The sequence below is a fragment of the Polyergus mexicanus genome, unplaced genomic scaffold (genome assembly GCF_030449975.1).
Source record: "Polyergus mexicanus isolate NDT 795.1 unplaced genomic scaffold, iyPolMexi1.0 SCAF_10, whole genome shotgun sequence".
Classification (NCBI taxonomy): Eukaryota; Metazoa; Arthropoda; class Insecta; order Hymenoptera; family Formicidae; genus Polyergus; species Polyergus mexicanus.
This window is the reverse complement of record NW_027223330.1, coordinates 4,809,334-4,835,505: the sequence shown is the minus strand read 5'-3', so window position 1 is coordinate 4,835,505 and position 26,172 is coordinate 4,809,334. Positions and strand designations below refer to the sequence as shown.

The following is a 26,172-nucleotide window of genomic DNA, read 5'->3' as shown; positions in this document are numbered from 1 at the left end:
ATATATATATATATATATATAATATATATATATATATGTGTTATAATTTAAAGCGTTCGAATTGTCTGTCTAACTGTGCAATGCAAATATAAATTATTAATTATTCTTATGGTCTATATATGATGATTATTTCTGCGTCACCCGCTGGCGCGCTCGGGCGTTGGCTACATACGGGGTGACTCGCAAGTATGAACACTATTTTACAAGTTAGATTTTTGCTTTGAACGAATAATTTTCTCTGGATTTTTACTTCTTTCACCTCCTATGGGTGTATTAACAATAAATATATTATTTAAATAAAAATTTAACGTGCGGCTAAGACGTCACACCACCCCCCTTAGTTTAAATTTCGGAGTAAGAAATTATGATGAAATTTATTCGTCCAATCTGGCACGTATGTCCCTAAGTGAATAGACTATAGGTATGGCGCGTGGTTCGTTATTTTCAACAGGTGCATTAGGCATTATATCTGCATTCGCGTTCTGTGTATTTATCGCAGTGTGTTCAGGTGGGTTTTCGGGAATTACATTTGGTTGTGGCGGTGGTTGTGGTCTGTTCGCTAGTATAATAATAAATGTGTAAAGGAGCTCCAGATTGCTCCGAGTAAGTGTAAGCTACAGCCGTAGGCTGCGTGTAATGCATAACCGCGAATTAATGTATCAAATACAATTTTTATGATTCTTATTATAATAAATATACCGAATACGCCGGCGGTTGCTGCGCCGAATGTAGTGAATCCGTTCCAAATTTTCGTTAACGTGTTGTTATAAATTTTGTTTAATGCGTTTTCATCTAATAAATCTTGGAGGGAGACGGTATCGGATTGTATGGTCTGTCCTGTAAAGCCTCGGGCGACGGTATGTAATGTCACGTCTCAGTGTTCGAAGTTAATAAAAAAATATTAATTTGAATTACTAATGCTAAGTACCCAGGTAGCATAACGGCATCAATTAGACGTCTTTTTTACGTACGTTTTCGTCAGGATTTACGTCAAACTGACGATTAGTATGACGTCTAAATGACTCTATACTGACGGCCATTTGTCACAACATAAATGACGTCATCGGATGACATTAGTATGACGTCATAATTATTTTAAAATTGCCTTAAAAATACCGTTAAATTTAAAAAGATATGTGTGTGTATACCATATTTCTTTTGTTAATTAAGAATTTTAAAAAGTCGAAAATATTTAAACAAAATATATTTATTTATTATACATATGTATGTTTTACAATATTTAGACTTGTGTACTTTACAAAATAGACTTTCAAATGATAACAAAATGGCTGAGCATCTAATACAGACTCTACCTATATAAACGGCAACGATAAAATAAATTCTTATTTGTAGCATTTATCTATTTTATAGCACAGCCTTTAATAAAAAAAAATTCAACTTTTGTCTTAAATTTAATTTAAGATAAGTGAGTTTAAAATATTTTTATTCAAGTATTATAAATATGAAACACACATATATATGTATTATATATTTAAGTGTTATATGTGAAAATATAATTTTACTTGTATATATACCATTTCAATTAATGAAAACATAATTTTAAGCTCACTTATCTTAGTTTTTAACAGAGTATACATGTTTCTTTAAAATAAAATTTTTTTTAAAATAAAAGTTAATATTTTATTCAAAATGTTATTCTTCTTTTATTTTAACGTTTTGCTCTAATATTTTTACCATATTTTCTTAATATGTATGAATAATAAGAAAAGAAACCCAACAATTATCAAAAGGAAACACAATGCACTTTGCAAGTATATCATGAAAAGGCCATATATCAGATTCATGTGTTAAATTTTTTACAACATAAATATTTAATTCTTTTGAATCTAGGGGATACTTATACAGAGAATCGTAAGATGTGAAGTATTTTCCAACAACAAATATTTCTTGTAGACTTATAACATTTTGAATTTGAATGAGCATATTATTTTTCATTAAACAATACGAATTTACACTTGAATAAGAATGTGTGGTAATAGTGAAATCTCCATGTTTAAATTTTTTAAATTGCTTACAGAAAACGCTTCTAAATTTTTCAGCTAATGGACTCAAATTATCTTCTACAGCATGAATAAACTGTTTTTCTATGATAGGTAAATTATTCTCTAATGCTGCATTCATTTCGTGTAATCTACGACCAATTTGTTGCAAAGGGTAATTAGGAGATTTTATTAAATTTTTAATCTGGCCAAGATAATTCTCGAACGGAAAACATGAAAATAAATCTAATGGCCCATAAATCTGCACATCATCAGCTAAATGACATAAAATGTGTACATTATAGATTAAGAATTCTTGGCCGTATAATTGTTCACAATGTTTAACAAATGTATTTAACAGTTCTTGTGGAAATGCACAACTAAATTTTGATATAAATTTTGCAGATATTAAAATTGATATCGCAGTATGAAAAAGTAAATAATCTCATAAACGGCTGTATCGACTATATTTTTTAGTACAAGGGGTCCTAAATATAATAAAAACGTACGGAACTCTGTCGCTTTCCACCTTGGAAGCTCATGAAGTGTTCTGGGTTTTCTATTAAATTCTAACGGTATATATGATTTTAAGGATTCTAAGTGCTCTGATAAAATATTCACCTTACGACCAGATAATCGTGTTGCCAACGCACCACTTATCCAAAAATTTAATAATTTTCGCATTACTCCTAAGCAACAAGCATGCATATAATCAATTGGAAAAACAGTGACCATTCCGATTCCTAATTTAACTAATGGAGAGATTCCGATATGGTGATCCTCATCTTGTTGGTTAACAAAAGAAACATTTGTTCTTTTCGGTGCAGATATATCTTTAAGTACAACTCGATTTTGTATATACTGTTCTTGTATCACACATTTTTCGCAACATGAATAGCCAGTATGGGATTTTATACACTTTATGAATGCTCTAGCAGGTGCATCGCACACAAAACTGTGGATAGCAATGTGATACCTTTTGTTATTGATTTCAATACCTTCTTGCAACAAATATAGAAGTTCGTTAATAAAATCTTCTAGAAATAATTCTAAAGGCTGTGGTTTTGATCTACCGCAAAATACAATAGCAAAGGAATTACTTTAAAAATTTTTTACTAGTCCTAAAATCGGCCAGAATTGTAAATTTGAACTGTTAAATAGGGGAAGTCCATCAATATTAAAACTGATATCTAACTTATTTCCAAAATTTTCTGTTATATGCGATAAAATAGATTTTAAAATATTTTTCAGACCGAAATAATAAAAATGCCCATTATTGAGTTGTTTTGTTTTAATATTTCTTGACGTTTCTAATAACGTTCTGGAGTCTAAAGGCAATTCATGATGAAAAACGTGTAATACGTGTAATAAACTAGTAATTGCTGAATGTGTGACATTAAAATTAAGAGCCCACTGCCTTAAGCTTGAGTTTAAACATGGCTGAGAAACTGTACTATTTAAATTTATATTTAAATCAGATGAAACTAAAGTGTTGTCAGACAACGTTAGCGATAAACTTGCATCATAATTACTGGACACATTATTTTTAAGTATATTATTAATATCGTTATTTTCATTTTCACTATTAAGTGAAATATTCCCATGTGATATATTTGACACATTATTATCAAGTGCATCATTATTATTATTTTCATATATGCTATTAAGTGAAATATTCTTATGTGTTATGTTGGGTTTCTTATCACAAATTTGAAGTGTTTTACGAACAGTTAGTGCAATTCTACGATAAAATTGGCGTTTACCTACAATAGGTTTCAACTTATACCTCATTTTTTCGAGCATTTTCTCTCGTTTTCTTCATACGATCTTGAGCATGCTTCAGCCAAACCTTTATTGCATCTTCTATTTCTTTATCGGTTGTATTGGTAACGCTTCTCTTGACTGCACCTAAGAAATATCAAGTTTGCCTTCAAATTTAAGCCATATTATAAATTATATTAAAAGATTTAAAATATCTAGTACATTAGATGATAAGTTTAATTCAAATTAAAATGTAGAATTTCTAAGATTTAAATAAGTAACAATAAAAAAATTTTTAGCAATAAAGTTTTAATTAAGGATTTGTTTAAAAGTGGATTTAAATGTAAATTTATATAAATTTATAAATTGAATTTTATTTAAGTTATATACAAATTGCCCGTCATTCTTATTAATTAAAATTTATAAGAATTATATACGGTAAATTACATCAAATTAAAGAAAAAAACCAAATGCCCATTTATGCATACAAAAAATAAATTTAAAAATACACTTACCCACAATTAAAATTTTCAAGGATAAATCTAAGAAGGCTCTTTTCTGTGAACGTTTGCCGTAATAATTAAAATTTATCGCCACAGCATCAGTCAAAATATATTTCAAAATTCTATTTGTTTTGCTTGGTACATGATTTCCACCCAGACTAGCCAAATATGCCGACTGAAAAGAAATTACATTATCTACGTGCTCTATGGTATCAAATGCTATTGCGTATACATACCAAAGCTATATTATCATCATTATTTGCTTTCAAGTAAACATCTAACTCAGTGCATGCCACGATCTGCACATTTCGGCCGATTTCCGAGAGTCAACGCCTATCGCCCCCCCCCTTGCGTCTTGAGATCCTCAACTAGCAACCGTAACCAAGCGCGCGGCGCTCTGCCTCAGGTACGATGCATCTGTACCGCGAAGCGGTTCCGTACCCCCTTACTGCCAAATATTAATGTTTTAAACGCGATCTCTTTAGAATTTTTTTAAATAATTAATTCAAGAACAAAGTTTCAATACTCGATTATTAATTACATTTACGATATAATAATTCTAAAATATTATTAAATTATATTCGATAGATTAAATTTGTTAAATGTGTCGCGCGCGGAAACTCTTTCCGATATATAAATTAATAAATAATTGTAAATTTAAAGTTTTATAAAAGACGCTTTTATTAAAAGCACGAAATACTTATGAACGATATTATTTAAGTTATAGACTGTTGGATATTCCCAGTATATGATGTCATTATATAAATTAGAATAACGTAATATTTTTAGAATTATTATATTGTAAATGTAATTAATAATCGAGTATTGAAACTTTATTCTTGAATTAATTATTTTAAAAAATTCTAAAAAGATCGCGTTTAAAACATTGATATTTGGCAGTAAGGGAGTACGGAACGGCTTCGCGGTATAGATGCACCGTACCTGAGGCAGAGCGCCGCGCGCTTGGTTACGGTTGCTAGTTGAGGATCTCAAGACGCAAGGGGGGGGGGGGGCGATAGGCGTTGACTCTCGGAAATCGGCCGAAATGTGCAGATTGTGGCATGCACTGATCTAACTGATCTAATTCCTCAACTGTGTTCAATGGAAATGAAAATGGTATATTAGGCAATCCGGTCACATTGTTTATATTTTTTGTATTTTGTCTGTTCATCCATTGCAATATTTCATCATTCTGTTCCTTGACAGTAGCTATCAGGGAAACAAGTTTTTCTGAAAAATATTTCATTATAAAAACTGTTGACATTATATCTACTTTGACAAATCAGCTTTTACAAACCAAAATTATCCGCTGTATGAATAAATTGACGATGTGAACGTGGAGTCGTTGAAATGTTATTAACAGAATTACTTGCAGTACTTGCTACACTGGGGCTTATATTTTCACTTGTATTGAGAGTACTAATCGACAAAGGTGAATCAGAACGGGCCAAAGTAAAATCTGAAAATAAATGTAACAAATATTTATTTCTTCAAGGTAAAATATAAAACAATAGAACAAATATTTGAATATATGTAAAATAAAGAGATACCTTTCTCTAAATGTTTAGAAGCATTAAAATTTTTTTGTTTTACTAGGGGTGGTCTGGGTAATTGTTTCTCTCGTTGTTTTCCTCGTTCTTCCTCTTGTTCATCATCTGACGATGAATTATATATTTTTCTAGATTGTTATAGCCCGAGAAGGCTATATACGAATTATTAGATACATATTATTTTAGAGAGATATTATTTTATACAATAAGATATTGCTCAACGTGTAACGCGAATACAGATCACGTTACGAACGTTGACCGAACGAAGCGCTGACAACGCGAGCCACGCGCGAAGCCCGAGCGACCGCGCAATCACCCATTACGAAAACGCGGAAACCAAGGCACGCGGAATAAGGATGTTGCGAAAATGCAACGTAGAAGTCCTACCGAAAAGCAGAAAGGAAATTGCGAAAATGCAAGCAAAGAAGTCCTACTTAGAACTCCTTAGCTTGCATCCGGATCTTGCCGCAAAATCGAGCGACACGACGCATGGTCTTGTCGCTAAACGATCCCCTCCTGGGAAACCAAGGGGAGTTAATAAAAAGGCCCACCGCTAACGAACGGCGGGCAGTCTTTACCATAAATATTACGCGGGCAGTCTTTACCATAAATATTACGCGGGCAGTCTTGATCATTAATTAATATTACGCGGGCAATCTTTATTCCTTTACGCGAGTAATATCTCTATCAACCGCGAGTGTCAAAACGAATATCAATAATTATTATAATATTAAATAGCCACGCAGTCGGCAGAAATATACACGAAGAAGCGAGAGGCGAGTCTCGAGACCGAAACTCGACTCTAGACACGCGCACGTTAAGATAACCGTTATCGTGATACGCGACGTGAGCGAAAGTGCGGGAACATTGTAAATAAACCAAACCACAAATAAATCTGATATTAATCTATTTATTTAATGTGGAAAGTGTCCGAATTATTTAAATAAAGTTCTCAGGCGGAGCCCGAATTCCCAAATTCCTTCCGGCAAACGATCCCAACTACCGTGCCTCTCCGGAGGCACAACATAATTTGGTGGCAGCGGTGGGATCTGCCGAGGCATCGCCAGAACTAAACAAGACCTGCAAAAGACACGGTTGTGTTAAAAAGCGGGCACGCCAACAATCAATTCAATTGAAGTTGACGGACGGAAGCAGCAGCTAAGCCTTCCCTAAGACCTGCAAAGCACCCAGAGTGTAAACAGGACAGGCACGCCAGCACACGTAAAACGTAAGCTGACGGAAACTACAATCAACGGAAGACACCGCACGGACAACAGAACGAGCATCGCCACAACAGCTGTAGCAGAAACGTGAGCCGCCAAGCATCGCGACCTACGATAACTCTACAGACAACGCACCGACGCCGGACAACGACCGCCGTACGACGAGCATCGTCAGCCGTATCAGCCGCCGAGCGAAGGACTGCAGCGTCAGCAACCTACTGACACAGCGAGCGATCATGCGAGCCGTTATACTATTGTAAGTCCGAAAAAATTTAATAAATATAATAGCGTGAATGTCGGAAGGTTCGAATATACCGAAACCGATAGCGAACCGATCGTGGTTACTGAGCGAACCAGCCCGACGAGCGATTCAATTAAGATTAACACCGCGAGAAAATATTTATAACGTGCGAAAAAACTTAGAAACGCAATACTCGAGCGAAAGCGAGCCCGAGTTACCGGAAAACGTCGTCACAGAACGCGAATTTCCGTTTAACAATTTTGACGAAAGCCTATTCCCGCGTAATACGACTGACCCCACTGACGACACTCAACGCGAGACTAGACGTACGCGACCGTATATTAGTAGAACTCCAAGTAGAGTATCCCTACGGCGCGAATTTTCATTAACTTCCTACGAAAGCGATCTATTCGATCCGGAAGAAATTTATAGCCAACAAGAAAGTAATATGGCCGAATCGCGAAATCCGCGAGAAAACACTCCCGCGAACCTGCCACAAAGCGCGGTAGACGAGGAAATAGAAAGAATGCGACGATCCATTCACCAAATGGACCGAAATATAGTGGAGGCGGATCACACACCGCCCCACGAGAGAAACCGCGATGGAAAAGGAGATTATACACATTTTAAATGAAATACGCGCGGACATCCATTCGTTAAACATACGAGTAACGCGATTAGAGAGCGCGGACGCGCAATTACCCCGTCATACAGACATTAGCAGGGAAAACGATAGTAATGCGTTTGAAACGACATATGGGCGAACGGGACGCGATATCAGAAATCGACGAAGCGTCGCCCCGAATTATCTACCGTTAAAGGAAGCGAGAATGATGATCCCCGAGTTCGACGGAACCTCGCGAAATAAACTGCAAGAATTTTTAAACGCGTGCAAATACGCTGTGCAGAACATAAACCCCGCAGACGAAGAATCGTTAATTCAAGCAATCTTATTTACAAAATTAAAAGGGAAAGCGATGCAGGACTTTGAGACGCGAGATATACAAACGTTCGACGAATTAAAGCAGCAACTCGAGACTTGTTACCAGTCGAAACAAAGCACGACACATTTACAGATCGAATTCAACTCGCTAAAACAAAAGCCGAATGAAACTGCGTACGCTTTCGGACAACGCGTTGATCTACTAGCGATGAAATTATACGATTCGATGATCGAAGGACAAGAGCATTCCGCATTATCCAAACGCACGATTCAACAGACAATCCAGGCGCAGGCATTAATAAATTTCCAAATCGGGTTACACGACGAATTACAAGTGCTCGTACGCGCGCAGCGATATACGACGCTCCAAGAAGCGATAACGGGCGCGAGCGCCGAAGAAAAACTCAGACCGGGAACAGCGAGAACGAGTGGTTTTGCTAATAAAAATAAAACCGAATTTAGTTACTCGCGAAATAGTCGAAATCCGACATCGCAATGCTTTAAATGCGGAAAAAACGGACATTTCGGACGCGATTGCCGTAGCAGCCGATACGCGCTCCCGAAGCCGGAAAAACCCTCGCGAATAAACGCGATAAATAAATACTGCTCGCATTGCAAAAGAACAGGACACAGCCGCGACGAATGCTGGAGTCTAAAAGGAAAACCGAAAAACAATACAAATAAACTAAAAGTCGGAAATCAGCAAAAAACGCGCGACGAAAATATACGCGATCGAAAGAAACCGCGACAACAAAACAAAAACGCCGATAGCGCAAGTAGCAGCAGCGAAGACGAGCAGGAAGAAGCGAGAAAGAGACAACCGCGACCTGCATCTGAGTATCGCGTTACGCATATTAAAGATATGCCACGTGCGAAGAAAAAGACGGACTTATTGCTAATAACATTACCAATGCGACAAGTGAAAAACGAAAAAATACAGATGTTGTACGATTCAGGATCGACCATCTCACTAATAAAATTGAAACATTTAAAGGACAACGCATTGATACACGAAGATAAAATCGCGCTCACAGGCATAACCGGACATAAAGTACACACCATAGGAAAAATGTACGCCACGATTAAAATGGACAATCACAAGGTAAAACATGCATTTTACGTTGTAAGAGACGACATTCCGATAGAATACGAAGGAATAATAGGAATCGATTTCCTTCGACAACATTCGGTATCCTGTGATTATAATCAAAATCAATTAAAAATAGGAAACGCCGTACTAAAATTCCATTCGCTTAACAAAACGATTCTAAAACCGCGCAGCGAGACCATCGTAAAAGCGACAACAAATCAAAATCGAATAGGAATAGTACGAGCAGAAGAAACAGCTCCAGGAATTTACCTTGGAAACTGCTTAGTAGAACCTAAAGATTACACGTGTCCCGTTAGTATTATAAATACAACCGATATGGAAGTCGAGATACAGACGCCGAACGTCACCCTCGAAAACATAGAACGCGAGATCGAGTCTAAAATACATACGGTGGAAACAAGAAAAAATTTTAAGTACACTAACTCGAGACACGGACAAATATGACAACTACTACGCACGCAACATTTAAATACGGAAGAAAAACAGGCACTCCTACGGATATGCGAAGAATATTACGATACATTTCAGTTGGACGGAGAACCACTGACGTGCACCGCGACGGTAGAGCACGAGATAAACACGCGCGCCGACACCTCGCCGGTGAACACGAGACCGTATCGTCTTCCCGAAAAGCACAAAACGGAAGTAAATAAACAGGTGCAAGAAATGCTGAAAAACGGCATAATCCGAACAAGCGCGAGTCAATGGAACGCACCTTTATTGGTGGTACCGAAAAAGGCCGACGCATCCGGAAAACCTAAGCTCCGAGTAGTAATAGATTTTCGGAAGCTAAACGATTTAACAATAGGCGATTCATTTCCACTGCCCAATATCACCGATATACTGGACCAGCTAGGAAACGCTAAATATTTTACTACACTAGACTTAGCGTCAGGATATCACCAGATACCGATGGCTGAGCAAGATAAACAAAAGACAGCTTTTTCAACGCCCTACGGACACTATGAATTTAATAGAATGCCGTTTGGATTGAAAAATGCGCCAGCAACATTCCAGAGATTGATGAATTCAATTCTAACAGGAATGCAAGGACTTAAATGTCTAGTTTATTTAGACGACATCGTCATATACGGATCAAGCCTAGAGGACCACAATAGAAGACTCAAGGAAGTACTACAGAGACTCCGAGAAAATAATCTAAAATTGCATCCAGATAAATGCGAGTTTTTGCGCAAAGAAGTAATTTATCTAGGTCACATTATTTCGGAGAATGGAATATCTCCGGACCCGTCAAAGCTAACCGCGATAAAAGAATTTCCGACGCCGAAGAAAGTAAAAGATATACAATCTTTCATAGGACTAGCCGGATACTACAGAAAATTCATAGAGGATTTTTCAAAAATAGCCAAGCCACTGACGAAACTAACGAAGAAAACGGAAAAATTCGAGTGGACTATGGAACAGCAAAATGCTTTCGAAATACTAAAAGAAAGATTAATGACAGCGCCAGTGCTAACGTATCCAGATTTCAACCAAGAATTCATAGTGACCACTGATGCTTCCGACTATGCAATCGGAGCAGTATTGTCACAAGGAAAAGTAGGTAATGACCGACCAATTGCTTACGCCAGCAGAGTTTTATCGCGGGCGGAGCAGAATTACAATACAACCGAGAAAGAATTATTAGCGATTGTATGGGCTGTAAAACATTTTAGGCCATACGTATATGGTACGAAATTCAAAATCGTAACCGATCACAAACCATTAATCTAGTTATTTAATGTGAATGATCCCGGATCGAGATTAATCCGATGGAGATTAAAACTCGAAGAATATGATTATGAAATCATCCATAAAGCCGGACGAGCGAACGCGAACGCCGATGCACTGAGCCGCAATGTAACAAGAGAAGCGCATGAAACAGAAGAGGAAGAACGAGAAGTCCTCGCAATAGAAGAAGAAACAAACTCCGACGAAGAAAAAATATACACAGAGGAAGACAAGAAACAGATATTATATGAATATCATGATGCACCCACAGGAGGACATCAAGGAGTTGAACGAACGATAAAAAGAATCCGCCTAAATTATAATTGGCCAGGAATAACGAAAGATGTAGAAAAATACATCGCAAAATGCGAATTGTGCCAAAAAAATAAATTATCGCGAAAAAATAAAGTACCGTTAATAATTACGGATACGCCTACTAAACCGTTCGAAAAATGCGCGTTAGATATTGTAGGACCGCTAACAGTTACAACAAACGGAAATAAATATCTTTTAACATTCCAAGACAATTTAACGAAATTCAGCAAAGCGATACCGATTCCAAACCAAGAAGCGAACACGGTCAGTAAAGAATTCGTTACAAAAATTGTACTTGAACACGGAATACCGGAAAAAATTTTAACGGATCAAGGCACAAATTTTCTCAGCGACATATTTAAAAATACATGTAAATTATTAAAAATAAATAAAATACAAACAACTGCCTATCATCCGGAAAGTAATGGCGCGTTAGAACGATCGCATCGAACATTAGCAGAATATTTAAGACACTACATAAACGAAGACCAGACAGACTGGGACGAATGGATACCGTTCGCAATGTTCACATATAATACGACGCCACACACAGCTACGGGGTATACACCCTTCGAATTAGTCTACGGGCACCAAGCGGATTTACCTACGTCACTGACGAGACCGCCTAAACCAACATATAATTATGACGATTACGCGCAAGAATTGAAAGAAAGACTAAGGGCAACGAATCAGCTCGCAAAAGAGCATATCAAAGAAGAAAAATTCAAAGCCAAAAAACAATACGACAAAAATACTAGAGAAATAAAATTTAAAGTCGGAGACAAGGTATTAGTACACGACGAGACGCTCCGACGCGGACGATCTAAGAAACTTGAATCCCTATGGACCGGACCGTACGTAATAATCGAGAAAAATTCGGACGTGAATTATACAATTAAGAAAGGAAGAAAAGCGGTTCGCATGCATACAAATAAATTAAAACAATTTATAGAAAATTAGAATAAGAAGTAAATTGAAAGATATAAACAATAATTTACAGGACAATAATGACAAATTCTTTACGAAAAAGATGAACCACGTATGTCCTACAGATTCCCAAAACCCATACTAAAACGAAGTCTAAGTACACGATTTTAGATAAGTATAGGAATAATAAGAAACGATTATATCTCATATTGTATACGGGAAAAATGTTGTACATTAGAATAAGAAAAAATAATTTTTAAAATAAGTTTGTTTTGCGAAAAACGTCACTTTTACACCTCCGTTTTTCTTTTTTTTACGGGGGAGGGATGTTATAGCCCGAGAAGGCTATATACGAATTATTAGATACATATTATTTTAGAGAGATATTATTTTATACAATAAGATATTGCTCAACGTGTAACGCGAATACAGATCACGTTACGAACGTTGACCGAACGAAGCGCTGACAACGCGAGCCACGCGCGAAGCCCGAGCGACCGCGCAATCATCCATTACGAAAACGCGGAAACCAAGGCACGCGGAATAAGGATGTTGCGAAAATGCAACGTAGAAGTCCTACCGAAAAGCAGAAAGGAAATTGCGAAAATGCAAGCAAAGAAGTCCTACTTAGAACTCCTTAGCTTGCATCCGGATCTTGCCGCAAAATCGAGCGACACGACGCATGGTCTTGTCGCTAAACGATCCCCTCCTGGGAAACCAAGGGGAGTTAATAAAAAGGCCCACCGCTAACGAACGGCGGGCAGTCTTTACCATAAATATTACGCGGGCAGTCTTTACCATAAATATTACGCGGGCAGTCTTGATCATTAATTAATATTACGCGGGCAATCTTTATTCCTTTACGCGAGTAATATCTCTATCAACCGCGAGTGTCAAAACGAATATCAATAATTATTATAATATTAAATAGCCACGCAGTCGGCAGAAATATACACGAAGAAGCGAGAGGCGAGTCTCGAGACCGAAACTCGACTCTAGACACGCGCACGTTAAGATAACCGTTATCGTGATACGCGACGTGAGCGAAAGTGCGGGAACATTGTAAATAAACCAAACCACAAATAAATCTGATATTAATCTATTTATTTAATGTGGAAAGTGTCCGAATTATTTAAATAAAGTTCTCAGGCGGAGCCCGAATTCCCAAATTCCTTCCGGCAAACGATCCCAACTACCGTGCCTCTCCGGAGGCACAACAAGATATTCTTTTCCGTTTCTTACGTATACCTTCGTTTTCTTCTTTACTCTCCAAATTTGATATAATTTCTGACTGTTTTAGTTTCTCTCTTGTCTTTATAAGATCATCTGCAATTTAGAAAAAATGTAGAATAAATAAATAAATATATATGTAAAATAAATAAATATATATATATATATATATATATATATATATATATATATATGTAGAATAAACAAATAAATTTATATGGAAAACTAACTTACCACTTCTGTAAAAAATACGCGAAATATTGTGTAGTGTCCATTTTTCAGTTTCAACTGTTTCCCCTGTTCTCAAAGCTTTATCAAATTTATTTTGATTTTTATACGGAGGCCAAAAAACTTCCTTTTTAAAAGGTGTAAGCCACGCACTGTTAACAGCAGCTACACCACCGCCGTGTTTCTCATCAAATTCTACAACAACATAAGCCATACTTATTTTTGGATTATTTCGCCTGCAAAGACAAAGCATAGTATAATATACATATGTATATATTTATTACAAGATTAGACAGGTATTTTAATAAACTCACCTGTACGCTTGAAATCTTCTATCAAATTTATTAAAATGTTAATATAACAAATATTGACATTTGTGTTCCTTATTGACATAAATACACATAATAATTTATGTAGTATTGTAGGTTAGGCTTCAATATCACAATTTGTGCATTAATATATGTATCTAACTTTTTCACCCACAGAAATAATAATAATAAAATCCTGCAATTTATATAGAAACAAATTTGTACACATCAGTTTTATATGTAAAGGCACAATGTGAAAGCAAATACTCGCCGGTTACGATCTCAAAACAAAAAACAAATCCTTAATAACAATTGACGAAGAATTTGATCCTATTAATAATCGTATATTGCACATGTAAGAAAAAGAAATAAGTTTGAAAAAGGAGTGTGTACAATATTTACTTTTTTGCTAATATATTATTTTCTCTTTATTTTATAACAGACACGCCAGATACACATAGATACACAAAACTTCGACCGGCTTCAGAATCACTTATTGCGCACGTGTTACATTTCTCGTTTTCCCGCTGTTGCCACAGTGTATACTGTGCTATTGCACTGTTACGCAAATCATGTCGTAGTCTTGTCCAATCAAGAACCCAGAAGCGCACATGCGCTTCACGTTCGCGCTACTCGGTTCAAACGTATATTCTGAACGGCATTAATGAGGTTCTCCTTATCATAAGCCCAGGTGATCGTTTGTTACGACAGGCGCGTGATAGGGTATATATACATATATATATATATATATAATGGCTACTTTGACGACACCAAACTTTCATCGCTTATATCTGTGTATTAAAATAAAATATTAGAAATGTACGTACGTACGTATATTAATTGGACATTTGCGTAGCATCACCATTGGAATTTTATGTCTAAGACAGTTCAAAATTCTATACCATTTTAAGAAACGCTGAAATTCTAACACATAAATTAAAGGCGCTATGTATATATATATATATTATTTTAAAACGTATACATAAGCCTAAACTCTGTATACATAGAATCTAGAGATCTTGCACAATAATTCTGCCAAAAATCATTTCTTAAAATTCATTAGCCAAAAATATATATATAGAAATACATTTGTATGAAAGACAGTTCATGTAGTATATATAGATATACATTTGTATGGAAGACAGTTCTTATATATGCCATAACACACTAAGCATAAAAAACTTTAATTATTGTAACTCCAACATTATACACGCACATATTAGCTCTAAATAACATAAGATTTTATATCAAGAAATAGAAAATAAGAATTGTAAAAAGAAAAATAATAATTTTATATTTCATTATAAGAATACGAATGCGTATCCCGTATATACATATTGCGAGACGAGATAGATGGTAAAAGGCTTTAATAAGTTGAGATGCCTTAATATTACAAATTTTTATACTTCTTATACACATTTGTATTAACTTTAAGAATTTTTATATTCATATTATTTTTAAGAGTTGTATACTGCAAGCGCATATTTATAACACTGCGTGGCGTAATAATATAAATAACGATAAGGAATTAGGAATAAGAAATAATATTTCATTCATGTAACATTTTAAAAGTTTTATAAGAGTCTTAGACTGTGCATGGAATGCGGATTAGCCCTCGATCAATATTCTTATCTGCCCGCTCGAAAAGATTAAGCCAGACAAATAAGTTGGAATGCAGTAGCTCCCCACCAGCACCTGAAGACCGGAGGAGCTCAGAGCGAGCTCGACGTCCATCATTACTTTTCGAATCTTCAACCTGTTAACACGTCTTACTACTTCAAGAAGCCAAACGGTTAACACGTTACTACTTTAACTCTGAATCAAGCGGATAGTAATCCGGCGTTTCGCGTCGTCAAGCTCTTACATAGTCTCACTGACTTTTTTATTGTACTACAAGCATACCAGGCGTTAGTCTAACGACTTGTAATAATAAAAATCATTTAATTGCTAAATAATTAGTGTCACTTTATTCTACTTCATATTACCACTCTACTACATTAAGCGCATTAGTACTATTTTTGGAGGACCGTCATCAAGGAGAATCCAGCATATTAATCATTATTCTATAACCTTTTAATGGTAAGATACAATACAATTTTTTACATTATTACTGACAAGTTATCAGTCTTCTGGTCCCCGGTAGACCCGGTGAATGCAGGGTGACCGAAAAGAAATTCATATTTTAATAAATAATTAACATTAATATCAAGATTATAAATTAAATATAATTTAATTTTCTCTGAATTAAAAATTAATTAATATAGTCGCGTCTATACGAATTGTTTGACGGTAGAGATTTGACTTTCTCCTCCGAATATTCATTTTATATTTTTTTTTATTAACCTCGAATACTGAGACGTGACAGAACCGTTAGACTGCGGGTAATAAGCGGTTGTGCGATACTGTTTGATTTTAAAATAGTTTGCTATGATCTTCATGAGCGATGTGAAAAAGGTGGGAACTTGGTCAGTTAACAGGGCTCTAGGAGCTCCATATATACAAATAAAGTCCTTGATAAAAGCTTCTGCGATAGAAAGAGAGTCAGCATTTTGAATAGGAGAAGCGACACAGTATTTGGTTAGAAGGTCTTGGATTGTAAGGATATAGGAGTTGTTTCGACTAGTAGTTGTGTAGCCGCGCCTTCGAATTACACGTCCACATTAACAGAATTTATTTGTTTCGCTGATCGGAGAGATAGGACGTAAATGATTTGTCCGGGTTTAGTTTGTTGAAAAGTGTTTATTCCTTTCGACACCAACTCCCGGACCGTCTTAGGTAATCGCACGCGACAGCAAGATATGAGCGGACACGCGAATTATCGTTTAACTATAACTTTATGAGCGTTAGGCGTTCGGAGTGCTCCCGGTGAAGGCTTGCGACGAAGTGTCTTAACGAAAAACCTTCTCTGCGATCCACGTACAATAGTCCTGGTCGATACGTGTACTACAAAAAAACGGAATTTCAATCGTTCGATTCCGAGAGCCAATCGGCTATCGACAACGAGGTGTTTGTCAGAATCGAACGATACGAAGAAACCACAAAAACGGAATGAAAACAAAGCCTCGAACGTAACGTCTCGCTTTAGAACGTTCGAGAAGCAAAATTAATAATATAATTTATAAAACTCTTACTTTCTCGAACATCCCGCTCGCCTCGTATACCGGGTAGGTTACGAAATAACTAGTTCAATCCTACCATCAAAATCGATACACGGCAACTTAATGATAATTCTCGATCAGACGGTCCGAAGAGCTGTACAGCAAATTTTTCAATATACAATAATAGGAAAAGAGTACAGATAAAGATCGTTGGTGATTCAATCGAAATACATGAATTAACATAATCAGTAAATCTTAGCACAGGGTTATTTACATAGGCGTTCTTATAATAGATATATGTACATATATAGAGCGTGACGATAATTAAAGTCAAACTTATTATTATTAACGCATAAAGAAAACGCAAATTAATTTAAGAGCCAGTGTCACTTGATATCGGTAGCTGACAGATCTGCGTTATTGGTCGCTTTAGAGTGGTTTTGGCAGTACGCAATGTAACTACTCGGACATGCCCATCCGATCCCGGATGTACGTCTAATATTCGGGCAAGTTCCCATTTCGAAGGAGGTGCCAAATTATTTTTCAACAATACCAGCTCGTTAATTTTGAGCTCCGGTTTGTTTTCTCGCCATTTACGCCTTTGTTGCAATGTATGCAAATAATCAGAAGACCAAGAACGCCAGATCTGCTCTAAAATCGCACGCACTTGCTGCCATCGAGACAGCCGATTCGAATCGATATCTAAAACAGATTCTTCAGGCGGGCTTACTAACGGGCGACCGACTAAAAAATGACCCGGAATTAACGCGGAAAAGTCATTCGGATCATCATGTAACGCGGAAATCGGGCGGGAATTTAGGCAAGCCTCCATTTGACACAGCAGCGTAGCGAACTCGATCTGCGATAATGTTCGGGAACCAATCGCTCGTTTCAAATGAAACTTTAATCCTTTGACACCGGCTTCCCAAAGTCCGCCGAAATGCGGAGCAGAGGGAGGTATAAAATGCCATTTTACGTTATCATTAGCGATAGCGTCTTGTATTTGAGGGTCGGCGACAAGTCGCTGAAAGGTAGTGTTTAATTCGCGGTCCGCGCCTTGAAAATTAGTGCCGTTATCACTGTACATGTCGGATGGAAGACCGCGACGGCTTGCAAATCTCCGAAAGGCGGAGAGAAAATCGTTAGTAGCGTAATCATCTACGTATTCGAAATGGACGGCCTTTGTCGAGAGACAAATAAAAACGGCAACATAATATTTTTTGGATCGTTGACCGCGGCCGACTGACGGAATAATATTCATCGGCCCGGCGTACTCGACGCCTGTGTGCGAGAACGGAGCCGAAGGCGTGACGCGGGGCTGGGGGAGATTCCCCATCAGCTGTCGCGAGGGGGAGTGGTGCACTTGGACACAGTATAATTGGACACGGTGCAAATGGACACGTTACAAATGGACACGAGATTTTGCACACGGTTCAATTGGACACAGTACATTTGGACACAGTAATTTTGGATACAGTAGCTTTTGGACACATAAGAAAATACGCATCGTTTACTTGGACACCGCTCAATTGGACACTGTTCATTTGGACACCGTTCGTTTGGACACAGAAAGATGCGCACCGTTCATTTGGACACTGTTCGTTTGGACACCGTTATTTGCCCACCGTTCGTTTGGACACCGTTCATTTGCCCACCGTTCGTTTGGACACCGTTCATTTGCCCACTGTTCGTTTGGACACCGTTCATTTGCCCACCGTTCGTTTGGACACCGTTCGTTTGGACACCAAAATTTGATTTAAATTATACGACGTAATCCACACCAAATTTTTGTTTTAAATAAGAAATAGGTTTGGGTTAGGTTATATCTTCCGGAAGTGGAGCCTCCCCGCAGGGGGGGCGGAACCCACTGTATCCATGCATGACATCCAAATATGCGAAAGGCTAAACAAAGTACTAAAAGCAATGTAAAATTAATGACATCAGTATCAGAGATATATAAGTATGAATATATTTTATTTTGACAGATATTATAACCTTCAAATGTATCTCCTTTTCACGATTTCATATTTTACATAGATTTACCAGTATAAAGTGTTATAAGAATACTGATTATATTTTCCCAAAATGATTTTTATTTCTCTCCATCTGTTACATATTCAAACAAACAGTGCGCATGTTTCTGTGTACAAATGAACGGTGTCCAAACGAACGGTGGGCAAATGAACGGTTTCCAAACGAACGGTGGGCAAATGAACGGTGTCCAAACGAACAGTGGGCAAATGAACGGTGTCCAAACGAACGGTGGGCAAATGAACGGTGTCCAAACAAACGGTGGGCAAATAACGGTGTCCAAACGAACGGTGTCCAAATGAACGGTGCGCATCTTTCTGTGTCCAAATGAACAGTGTCCAATTGAGCGGTGTCCAAGTAAACGATGCGTATTTTCTTATGTGTCCAAAAGCTACTGTATCCAATTGAACCGTGTGCACAATCTCGTGTCCATTTGTAACGTGTCCATTTGCACCGTGTCCAATTGTACTGTGTCCAAGTGAAGGCCACTCGTCGCGAGGTACGTGCGCGTTCGCGTACGCACCTTACACAACTACGTATAAGAGATTTTACACTGGTGCGCGCTGAAATTATCCAATAATTTTGGCGTAAAATTCTTAATATTAATTGAGTGCCTCCATGAAGAGAGGCTTTATGAACTTGAGCGATTAATAAATCCGAAATTCGATGTTTCGGTAAAATTATAGAGTGCCGTTCATCATAACTGAGTGACGAATTATCAATCTGCCCGCCAAGGCGAATTAATTTATCTTTCCCGAGAAAAGGGTAAAGCGATAACAAAGAACTGGATCTTGTTTGTGCTTTTGGAAAAGAATGACCTTCGTCGATAGCTAATTGATTGATAACGCGCATGGCTAAATACGGAGCTGGAGCAGTACCGTATGTAACTGTAAGCAATCGATAAGATTGTATCGGAGAATTAATATTAGATCGCCAAAAGATCCGTAAAAAATCGACATCGTCTCGATGAACGCGGATCTGTCGAAACATCTTTTTGATATTGGCGGTGTACACATAACGAAACGGACGCCAACGAAGGATAATTGAGGACAAATCGCGTTGTAATTTAGGCCCGGTCATTAAATGATTATTTAATGTAGAATCATTGCTCGTTTTGCACGACGCGTTAAATACTACGCGAAGTTTCGTCGTGCTGCTAGACTCGTGTAGTACCGGATGATGCGGTATATACACCGCTTGGTTAAGCGTCGGATTTTCGTCGGAGACAGGTTCCATATGATCCATAGATTTATATTCCTTTAAGAAAGAATGATAGGGTTTCGCGAGATCCGGATTTTTTCGTAGGCGTTATTCTAATTTCGAATAAAGAAGCGCGAAGATCCTATATCGAGCGGAGGGTTGGTTTTAAATGGTAACCGTATTATATAGCGGCCGTCTTCGGCACGCTGATGTGTTTCGATAAAATGTTGTTCGCATTTTTTATCTTCTTCCGACAGCTGAAGTTCGGAAGAAATTTCCTCGATCTCCCAAAATTTTTGAAGGAGAGAATCGAGCGAAGGAATTGTTACGCAATTTAATGAAGTCGCGGAACCGGTAATTGAATTAGAAGTGCCGGTAGGACCGGATAATATCCATCCTAAAGCAGTAAGCTGGGCCGTCGGAGTTCTGGTCGGACCATGTTTTACCTTTTGCTTTAATAATGATCCATATAAATCTGATCCGATGAGCAGATGGATCGGATGATTGCTGAACGGATCAGGATCCGCGAGAGATAATTTCCGTAAATGCGGCCAATAATCTACGGTTTTAGTCTTTGAGCCAGCGTATGACGTAATTTTTTGATATACGAAAGCAGTCAAAGAAAAGGTTGAGGAACCTCGCCCATTACAAGACTCGAGAGTAAGAGACACCTGAGATTTCGCTACGCCACTGTATCGTTCGCCGAAACACTGTACGTGGAGGCTCGCGCGGGAACGTTTCGTGCGCATAGTTTGACACAACGATTCCGAGATAAAGCTAACAGCCGAGCCTTGATCTAACAACGCACGAACTTTAAATTTACGTCCTTCGATGGTACGAAGTATTACCCATGCGGTGGCTAGTAACACGTTCGGCGGATTTTTCAGCGGCGAATGAATCGTTTGAACGGAAGCGACGGCGGTCTCGTTCTTTATCTCAGGGGCGGCTGAGCCGCTCGGTTGAGCGTTAAGCGTTTTGTTTTCCGAAACAGAATTTTCACTAATCTTCTGTACTGGTATATTCGAGTCACGATGCAAGAGCCTATGATGTGCTCGTCGGCACAAATTACAGCGTTTTTTACTCTTGCAAGAGGTCGGGAAATGGCCGACCTTTAAACAATTAAAGCAACATTTGTGCGATTTGAGAAACTGAGTTCTCTGTTCGACGGATTTACGCTTAAACTCGTCGCATAACATCAAATTATGATTGCCGGAACAATTCAAACATTTTTCGGTGGCTACGTTATTCACCGAGGCCCGATGAGAGCCTTTATTTTTATGAGACGAAGTATCGGCATTTAACTTAGAATGATCGGTTAGTCCTCGAATTCGCAGCGTCATAAAATCTCGAATCTCTTCATACGTCGGAGATGCGGTTGATTTACCGCGTTGCAGATTCCACTCATTACGTGTGCGTGGACTAAATTTTTGCGAAACAATATAGACTAATAAGTCATCCCATTTTTCAACAGGTCTGCCTAAATTTGTTAACGCGGCTAATGACGCGGCAACGGTATCGCGTAAGGGAGTGGTGCACTTGGACACAGTATAATTGGACACGGTGCAAATGGACACTTTACAAATGGACACGAGATTTTGCACACGGTTCAATTGGACACAGTGCATTTGGACACAGTAATTTTGGATACAGTAGCTTTTGGACACATAAGAAAATACGCATCGTTTACTTGGACACCGCTCAATTGGACACTGTTCATTTGGACACCGTTCGTTTGGACACAGAAAGATGCACACCGTTCATTTGGACACCGTTCGTTTGGACACCGTTATTTGCCCACTGTTCGTTTGGACACCGTTCATTTGCCCACCGTTCGTTTGGACACCGTTCATTTGCCCACCGTTCGTTTGGACACCGTTCATTTGCCCACCGTTCGTTTGGACACCGTTCGTTTGGACACCAAAATTTGATTTAAATTATACGACGTAATCCACACCAAATTTTTGTTTTAAATAAGAAATAGGTTTGGGTTAGGTTATATCTTCCGGAAGTGGAGCCCCCCCGCAGGGGGGGCGGAACCCACTGTATCCATGCATGACATCCAAATATGCGAAAGGCTAAACAAAGTGCTAAAAGCAATGTAAAATTAATGACATCAGTATCAGAGATATATAAGTATGAATATATTTTATTTTGACAGATATTATAACCTTCAAATGTATCTCCTTTTCACGATTTCATATTTTACATAGATTTACCAGTATAAAGTGTTATAAGAATACTGATTATATTTTCCCAAAATGATTTTTATTTCTCTCCATCTGTTACATATTCAAACAAACAGTGCGCATGTTTCTGTGTACAAATGAACGGTGTCCAAACGAACGGTGGGCAAATGAACGGTTTCCAAACGAACGGTGGGCAAATAACGGTGTCCAAACGAACGGTGTCCAAATGAACGGTGCGCATCTTTCTGTGTCCAAACGAACGGTGTCCAAATGAACAGTGTCCAATTGAACGGTGTCCAAGTAAACGATGCGTATTTTCTTATGTGTCCAAAAGCTACTGTATCCAAAATTACTGTGTCCAAATGCACTGTGTCCAATTGAACCGTGTGCACAATCTCGTGTCCATTTGTAACGTGTCCATTTGCACCGTGTCCAAGTGAAGGCCACTCATCGCGTAAACCTTTGAGTTCGACAGCGGATTCCGTTTTCATAATAGGCAAATCAGCGAAAGCATGAATATGCGCATGAATAATCGCGTTTTGATTATCGTACTCTTCGATAAGTAATTTCCACGCACCATCGTAATTTGTGTCTGCAATCTTAACATGATTAATTAATACAGCGGCTTCGCCCGTGACACTGGCTTTTAAATAATGTAATTTCTGCGTATTCGACAGCGATTCTTTCGAGGCGACGAGCGATTCGAATATGCCGCGGAAGTTTTCCCATTCCGCGAAATTACCGGAAAATTTCGGCAACGGGATTCGTGGTAATTGCAATGAAACCGCACCAGACAATTCGCGAGAAGAAATGTCGCTTACCGATGATGCCGCAGTCGGGTCGCACCGGGAGAATTTACCTATCACATCTGCGAGGTAGTCCGCCGCTTCGTGGTAGACGTCCTCGGCCGTAAAGAATTCCTCCTCGGTGAAGTATTTGACTGTACGCTGTTCGTCGGCCGTTGCTATTTGCTGAAGCTGGACGTTGAGACGTTGACACCTTTCCCATAATGTCTCCAAGGCGTCCAGTCGACTCTTCGCCTTGTATTACGTGACGTTGGCCTTGCCCATTTTCTTAAAGTTGGTGAACACTCGCTTCATCGAGCTTATTGTAATAGATTGCTCGATGAGGAGGCCCTGCAGCGAGTCCGTCATGACGGTAGGCCGATAAGATAAAGCCTTTCAGCAACAATTTACCACCTTTTGGTTGTAGAGATGCTGAAGCGTGACGACTGGTCCGTCGCACGCGGATGTGCGAAGACGCACTATAATTTTCACTTAACAGTGCAGCGCGCTAAAGCGTGCGACAACTATGTGTAACTGCGGATTACGCAGGTCGCACTCTGAGGTGCGGAGTGCTAAAGAGCACAAAGATTGCACTTAAGCTGTGCAAAGCGCTAAGAAGCGCGAGATTTGCGGTTCTTGCACTGATGGTAACAAATCGCGAGCACGTTCGCATGCTCGGGCGAACTGGAAAACCGAGATTTTATATCCGTTAAACGGGGGAATATTAGCAACTACGTCTTTTAATTTTAGAGTTGGCATAACTACAGGGGGTTCTTCATGTATTCGGTCATCAAGGCATTCGTCGTATGCAGACGCGGCGCGCGAGGCTTCGTTCACGCATTGCTCTAAATTATTTATCTGTTCTGCGCAAGTCTGCGCAATTGCGATAATTCTGACTGTATTTTAGAGAGAACGTCGAGTAGCGAGTTTGCGTCGATGAGATCGGCCGGTTTCTCACGGACACTCACGTTTTTTTGTTTTCTCTCCGATTCTGAATCTATGTTCACTAAACTGTGCGATCTTGTATTATGAGTCAGTAGTGTATCTAGGTCGGTTCTAAGCCATGGTCCTCTGAGGGGGGGTGAGGGGTGAGGGGAAACCGGCGCCGGGGGGGTGACGTCACGGGGGGATGACGTCACGGGGTGGGAATGACGTCAGGGGGGGTGGCGTCACGGGTGAGGGGAGGAGGATGACGTCACGGGGTGGGAATGACGTCGGGGGGGGGTGAAGTCATGGGGGTGAGTATGACGTCACGGGGGTATGACATCACGAAGGTGGGAATGACGTCATGGGGTGGGAATGACGTCACGCGGGGGTGACCGCGGCGGAACGGTAGGTGCGGGGTCCGCGGAGAGGGGGAGGGGGACCGCGGCGGAATGGTAGGTGCTGGGGCCGCGGGGAAGAGGGAACGCGAAGGTACGATGCCGCGAGTAGGTGTGGCATTGGTGTTGGAAAAGGATGACGTTCGCGGGAGAAAGAGATAAAGAGAGATAGCGCGAGGCATGCATATACCGATGAGATAGCGTGAGGCGATGCGAGAGAGAGCATACGCGAGGCGGTGCGAGAGAGAGCATATGCGAGGCGGCGCGAGGCGATCACAGGCACGAGGGAAAAGGATAGCGTCCGCATTGGTGTTGGAAAAGGATGACGTTCGCGGGAGAAAGAGATAAAGAGAGATAGCGCGAGGCATGCATGTACCGATGAGATAGCGCGAGGCATGCATGTAGGAAAAGGAAAGAAGAAGGTGTAGAAATAATTGATACTTTAATTACAATTATAATAATAATAAGTTTATTTCATAATTGTGTGTATATTACAATGTGTGTGTGTGTGTGTGTGTTAAAATAAAAATAAAAATAATAATAATAAAAATAATAATAATAAAAATATATATATATATATATATATATAGGCGGCGCTCCTTCTGAAACAGAAAAATATTAAATATTAAAAATTAAATTTATATTAATATAATATTTTTTTAAATAGATACTTACATTTTTATATATCAAAATCCCAATCCTTGGACATCACTATATAATGATCTCGCAGACAATGATCCAAATCTATTGTACGAGATTTCTTCAAACCGATTGCTTGACCTTGCACCATTTGTACAATTGAAGTGACAGGAGTGTTTGTCGATAGCGCTGGGTCACGGACATCTAAAGGTTTGTATTTTGTGCGTAACGAATGTCTTAAACTTTCAAGTCGCGCGATTCGGCTAGCCAGCGATTGAATTCCATGCCCCTGTTGTAACATCTCGTGTCGGTACTGTTCTTCCAACCACTCGAGACATTTAAGGCATGTTCTTTCCCATAACTCACATGCACACACCGAGTTCACCTGTATGAAATCCTCCCATAGAAATTGTTCTAATTCCGCAAAATGTTCAAAGGCCCCCATATTTCCTATTTAAGTCTTTTCACAACACAAGTTTTGTCCAGCTTATACTGTGCAAATTGGGCACATATTGCAGGGCATTATCTGGTACAGCGGTTTTCCACATTCTCTGCAAAACGATCCCAGGATTAGTTCATAAATTGCACTTTCATGCTCTCGCACAACACGAATATTCAAAAATAAATCAACAAAATAAAACAGCATGTGCAAAATTTTTTGTTGTCTTCACTTTTATAATAAAAGTATATACCGCACATTTTTACCGCACCTAAACTATTTATTTCAACTCGGTTTAAAGTACGTTGATTTATGTCCGTAATAACACTACTGCAATCACTATTGTAATCGGAATCCTCAATCCCAAAATCTCAATTTCCATCAAGTTGTCATCTTCGAGA

General features: G+C 38.7%; 4 protein-coding genes across 4 annotated transcripts; all 4 read right to left on the bottom strand.

Moving 5' to 3' along the window:
• Nucleotides 1-374: 374 nt before the first annotated feature.
• Nucleotides 375-3,526, bottom strand: LOC138937003 (uncharacterized). The gene is given in 4 exon segments (XM_070302850.1): nucleotides 375-559; nucleotides 1,740-2,444; nucleotides 2,447-3,099; nucleotides 3,522-3,526. Coding segments are annotated over 4 exon segments (1,548 nt in total).
• A 150-nt stretch (nucleotides 3,527-3,676) lies between these two features.
• Nucleotides 3,677-14,129, bottom strand: LOC138937055 (uncharacterized). The gene is made up of 10 exons (XM_070302933.1): nucleotides 14,078-14,129; nucleotides 13,770-13,999; nucleotides 13,502-13,631; nucleotides 5,815-5,942; nucleotides 5,562-5,723; nucleotides 5,341-5,494; nucleotide 5,292; nucleotides 4,501-4,545; nucleotides 4,277-4,439; nucleotides 3,677-3,908 (listed from the first exon to the last, which is right to left on the bottom strand). Exons 2-10 carry the CDS (start codon nucleotides 13,975-13,977, stop codon nucleotides 3,781-3,783), a joined length of 1,119 nt encoding a protein of 372 aa, XP_070159034.1. The 5' UTR covers nucleotides 13,978-13,999; nucleotides 14,078-14,129; the 3' UTR covers nucleotides 3,677-3,780.
• A 3,413-nt stretch (nucleotides 14,130-17,542) lies between these two features.
• Nucleotides 17,543-18,256, bottom strand: LOC138937001 (uncharacterized). Its single transcript, XM_070302843.1, has one exon. It carries the CDS (start codon nucleotides 18,254-18,256, stop codon nucleotides 17,543-17,545), a length of 714 nt encoding a protein of 237 aa, XP_070158944.1.
• Nucleotides 18,257-20,513: 2,257 nt separating this feature from the next.
• Nucleotides 20,514-23,740, bottom strand: LOC138937000 (uncharacterized). The gene is made up of 3 exons (XM_070302842.1): nucleotides 23,637-23,740; nucleotides 23,047-23,585; nucleotides 20,514-21,844 (listed from the first exon to the last, which is right to left on the bottom strand). Exons 1-3 carry the CDS (start codon nucleotides 23,738-23,740, stop codon nucleotides 20,514-20,516), a joined length of 1,974 nt encoding a protein of 657 aa, XP_070158943.1.
• Nucleotides 23,741-26,172: the final 2,432 nt, after the last annotated feature.

Coding starts and splice junctions, on each gene's coding strand:
- LOC138937000 (XM_070302842.1), bottom strand. CDS start 23,740: ATGACGGACTCGCTGCAGGGCCTCCTCATCGAGCAATCTATTACAATA. Junction 23,586..23,636: donor ATGGGCAAGGCCAACGTCAC/GTAATACAAGGC, acceptor ATTATGGGAAAG/GTGTCAACGTCTCAACGTCC. Junction 21,845..23,046: donor ATCCGCTGTCGAACTCAAAG/GTTTACGCGATG, acceptor ATGACTTATTAG/TCTATATTGTTTCGCAAAAA.
- LOC138937001 (XM_070302843.1), bottom strand. CDS start 18,256: ATGTACAGTGATAACGGCACTAATTTTCAAGGCGCGGACCGCGAATTA.
- LOC138937055 (XM_070302933.1), bottom strand. CDS start 13,977: ATGGCTTATGTTGTTGTAGAATTTGATGAGAAACACGGCGGTGGTGTA. Junction 5,724..5,814: donor TTCTAAACATTTAGAGAAAG/GTATCTCTTTAT, acceptor ATTTATTTTCAG/ATTTTACTTTGGCCCGTTCT. Junction 3,909..4,276: donor CTTGAAAATTTTAATTGTGG/GTAAGTGTATTT, acceptor GATATTTCTTAG/GTGCAGTCAAGAGAAGCGTT.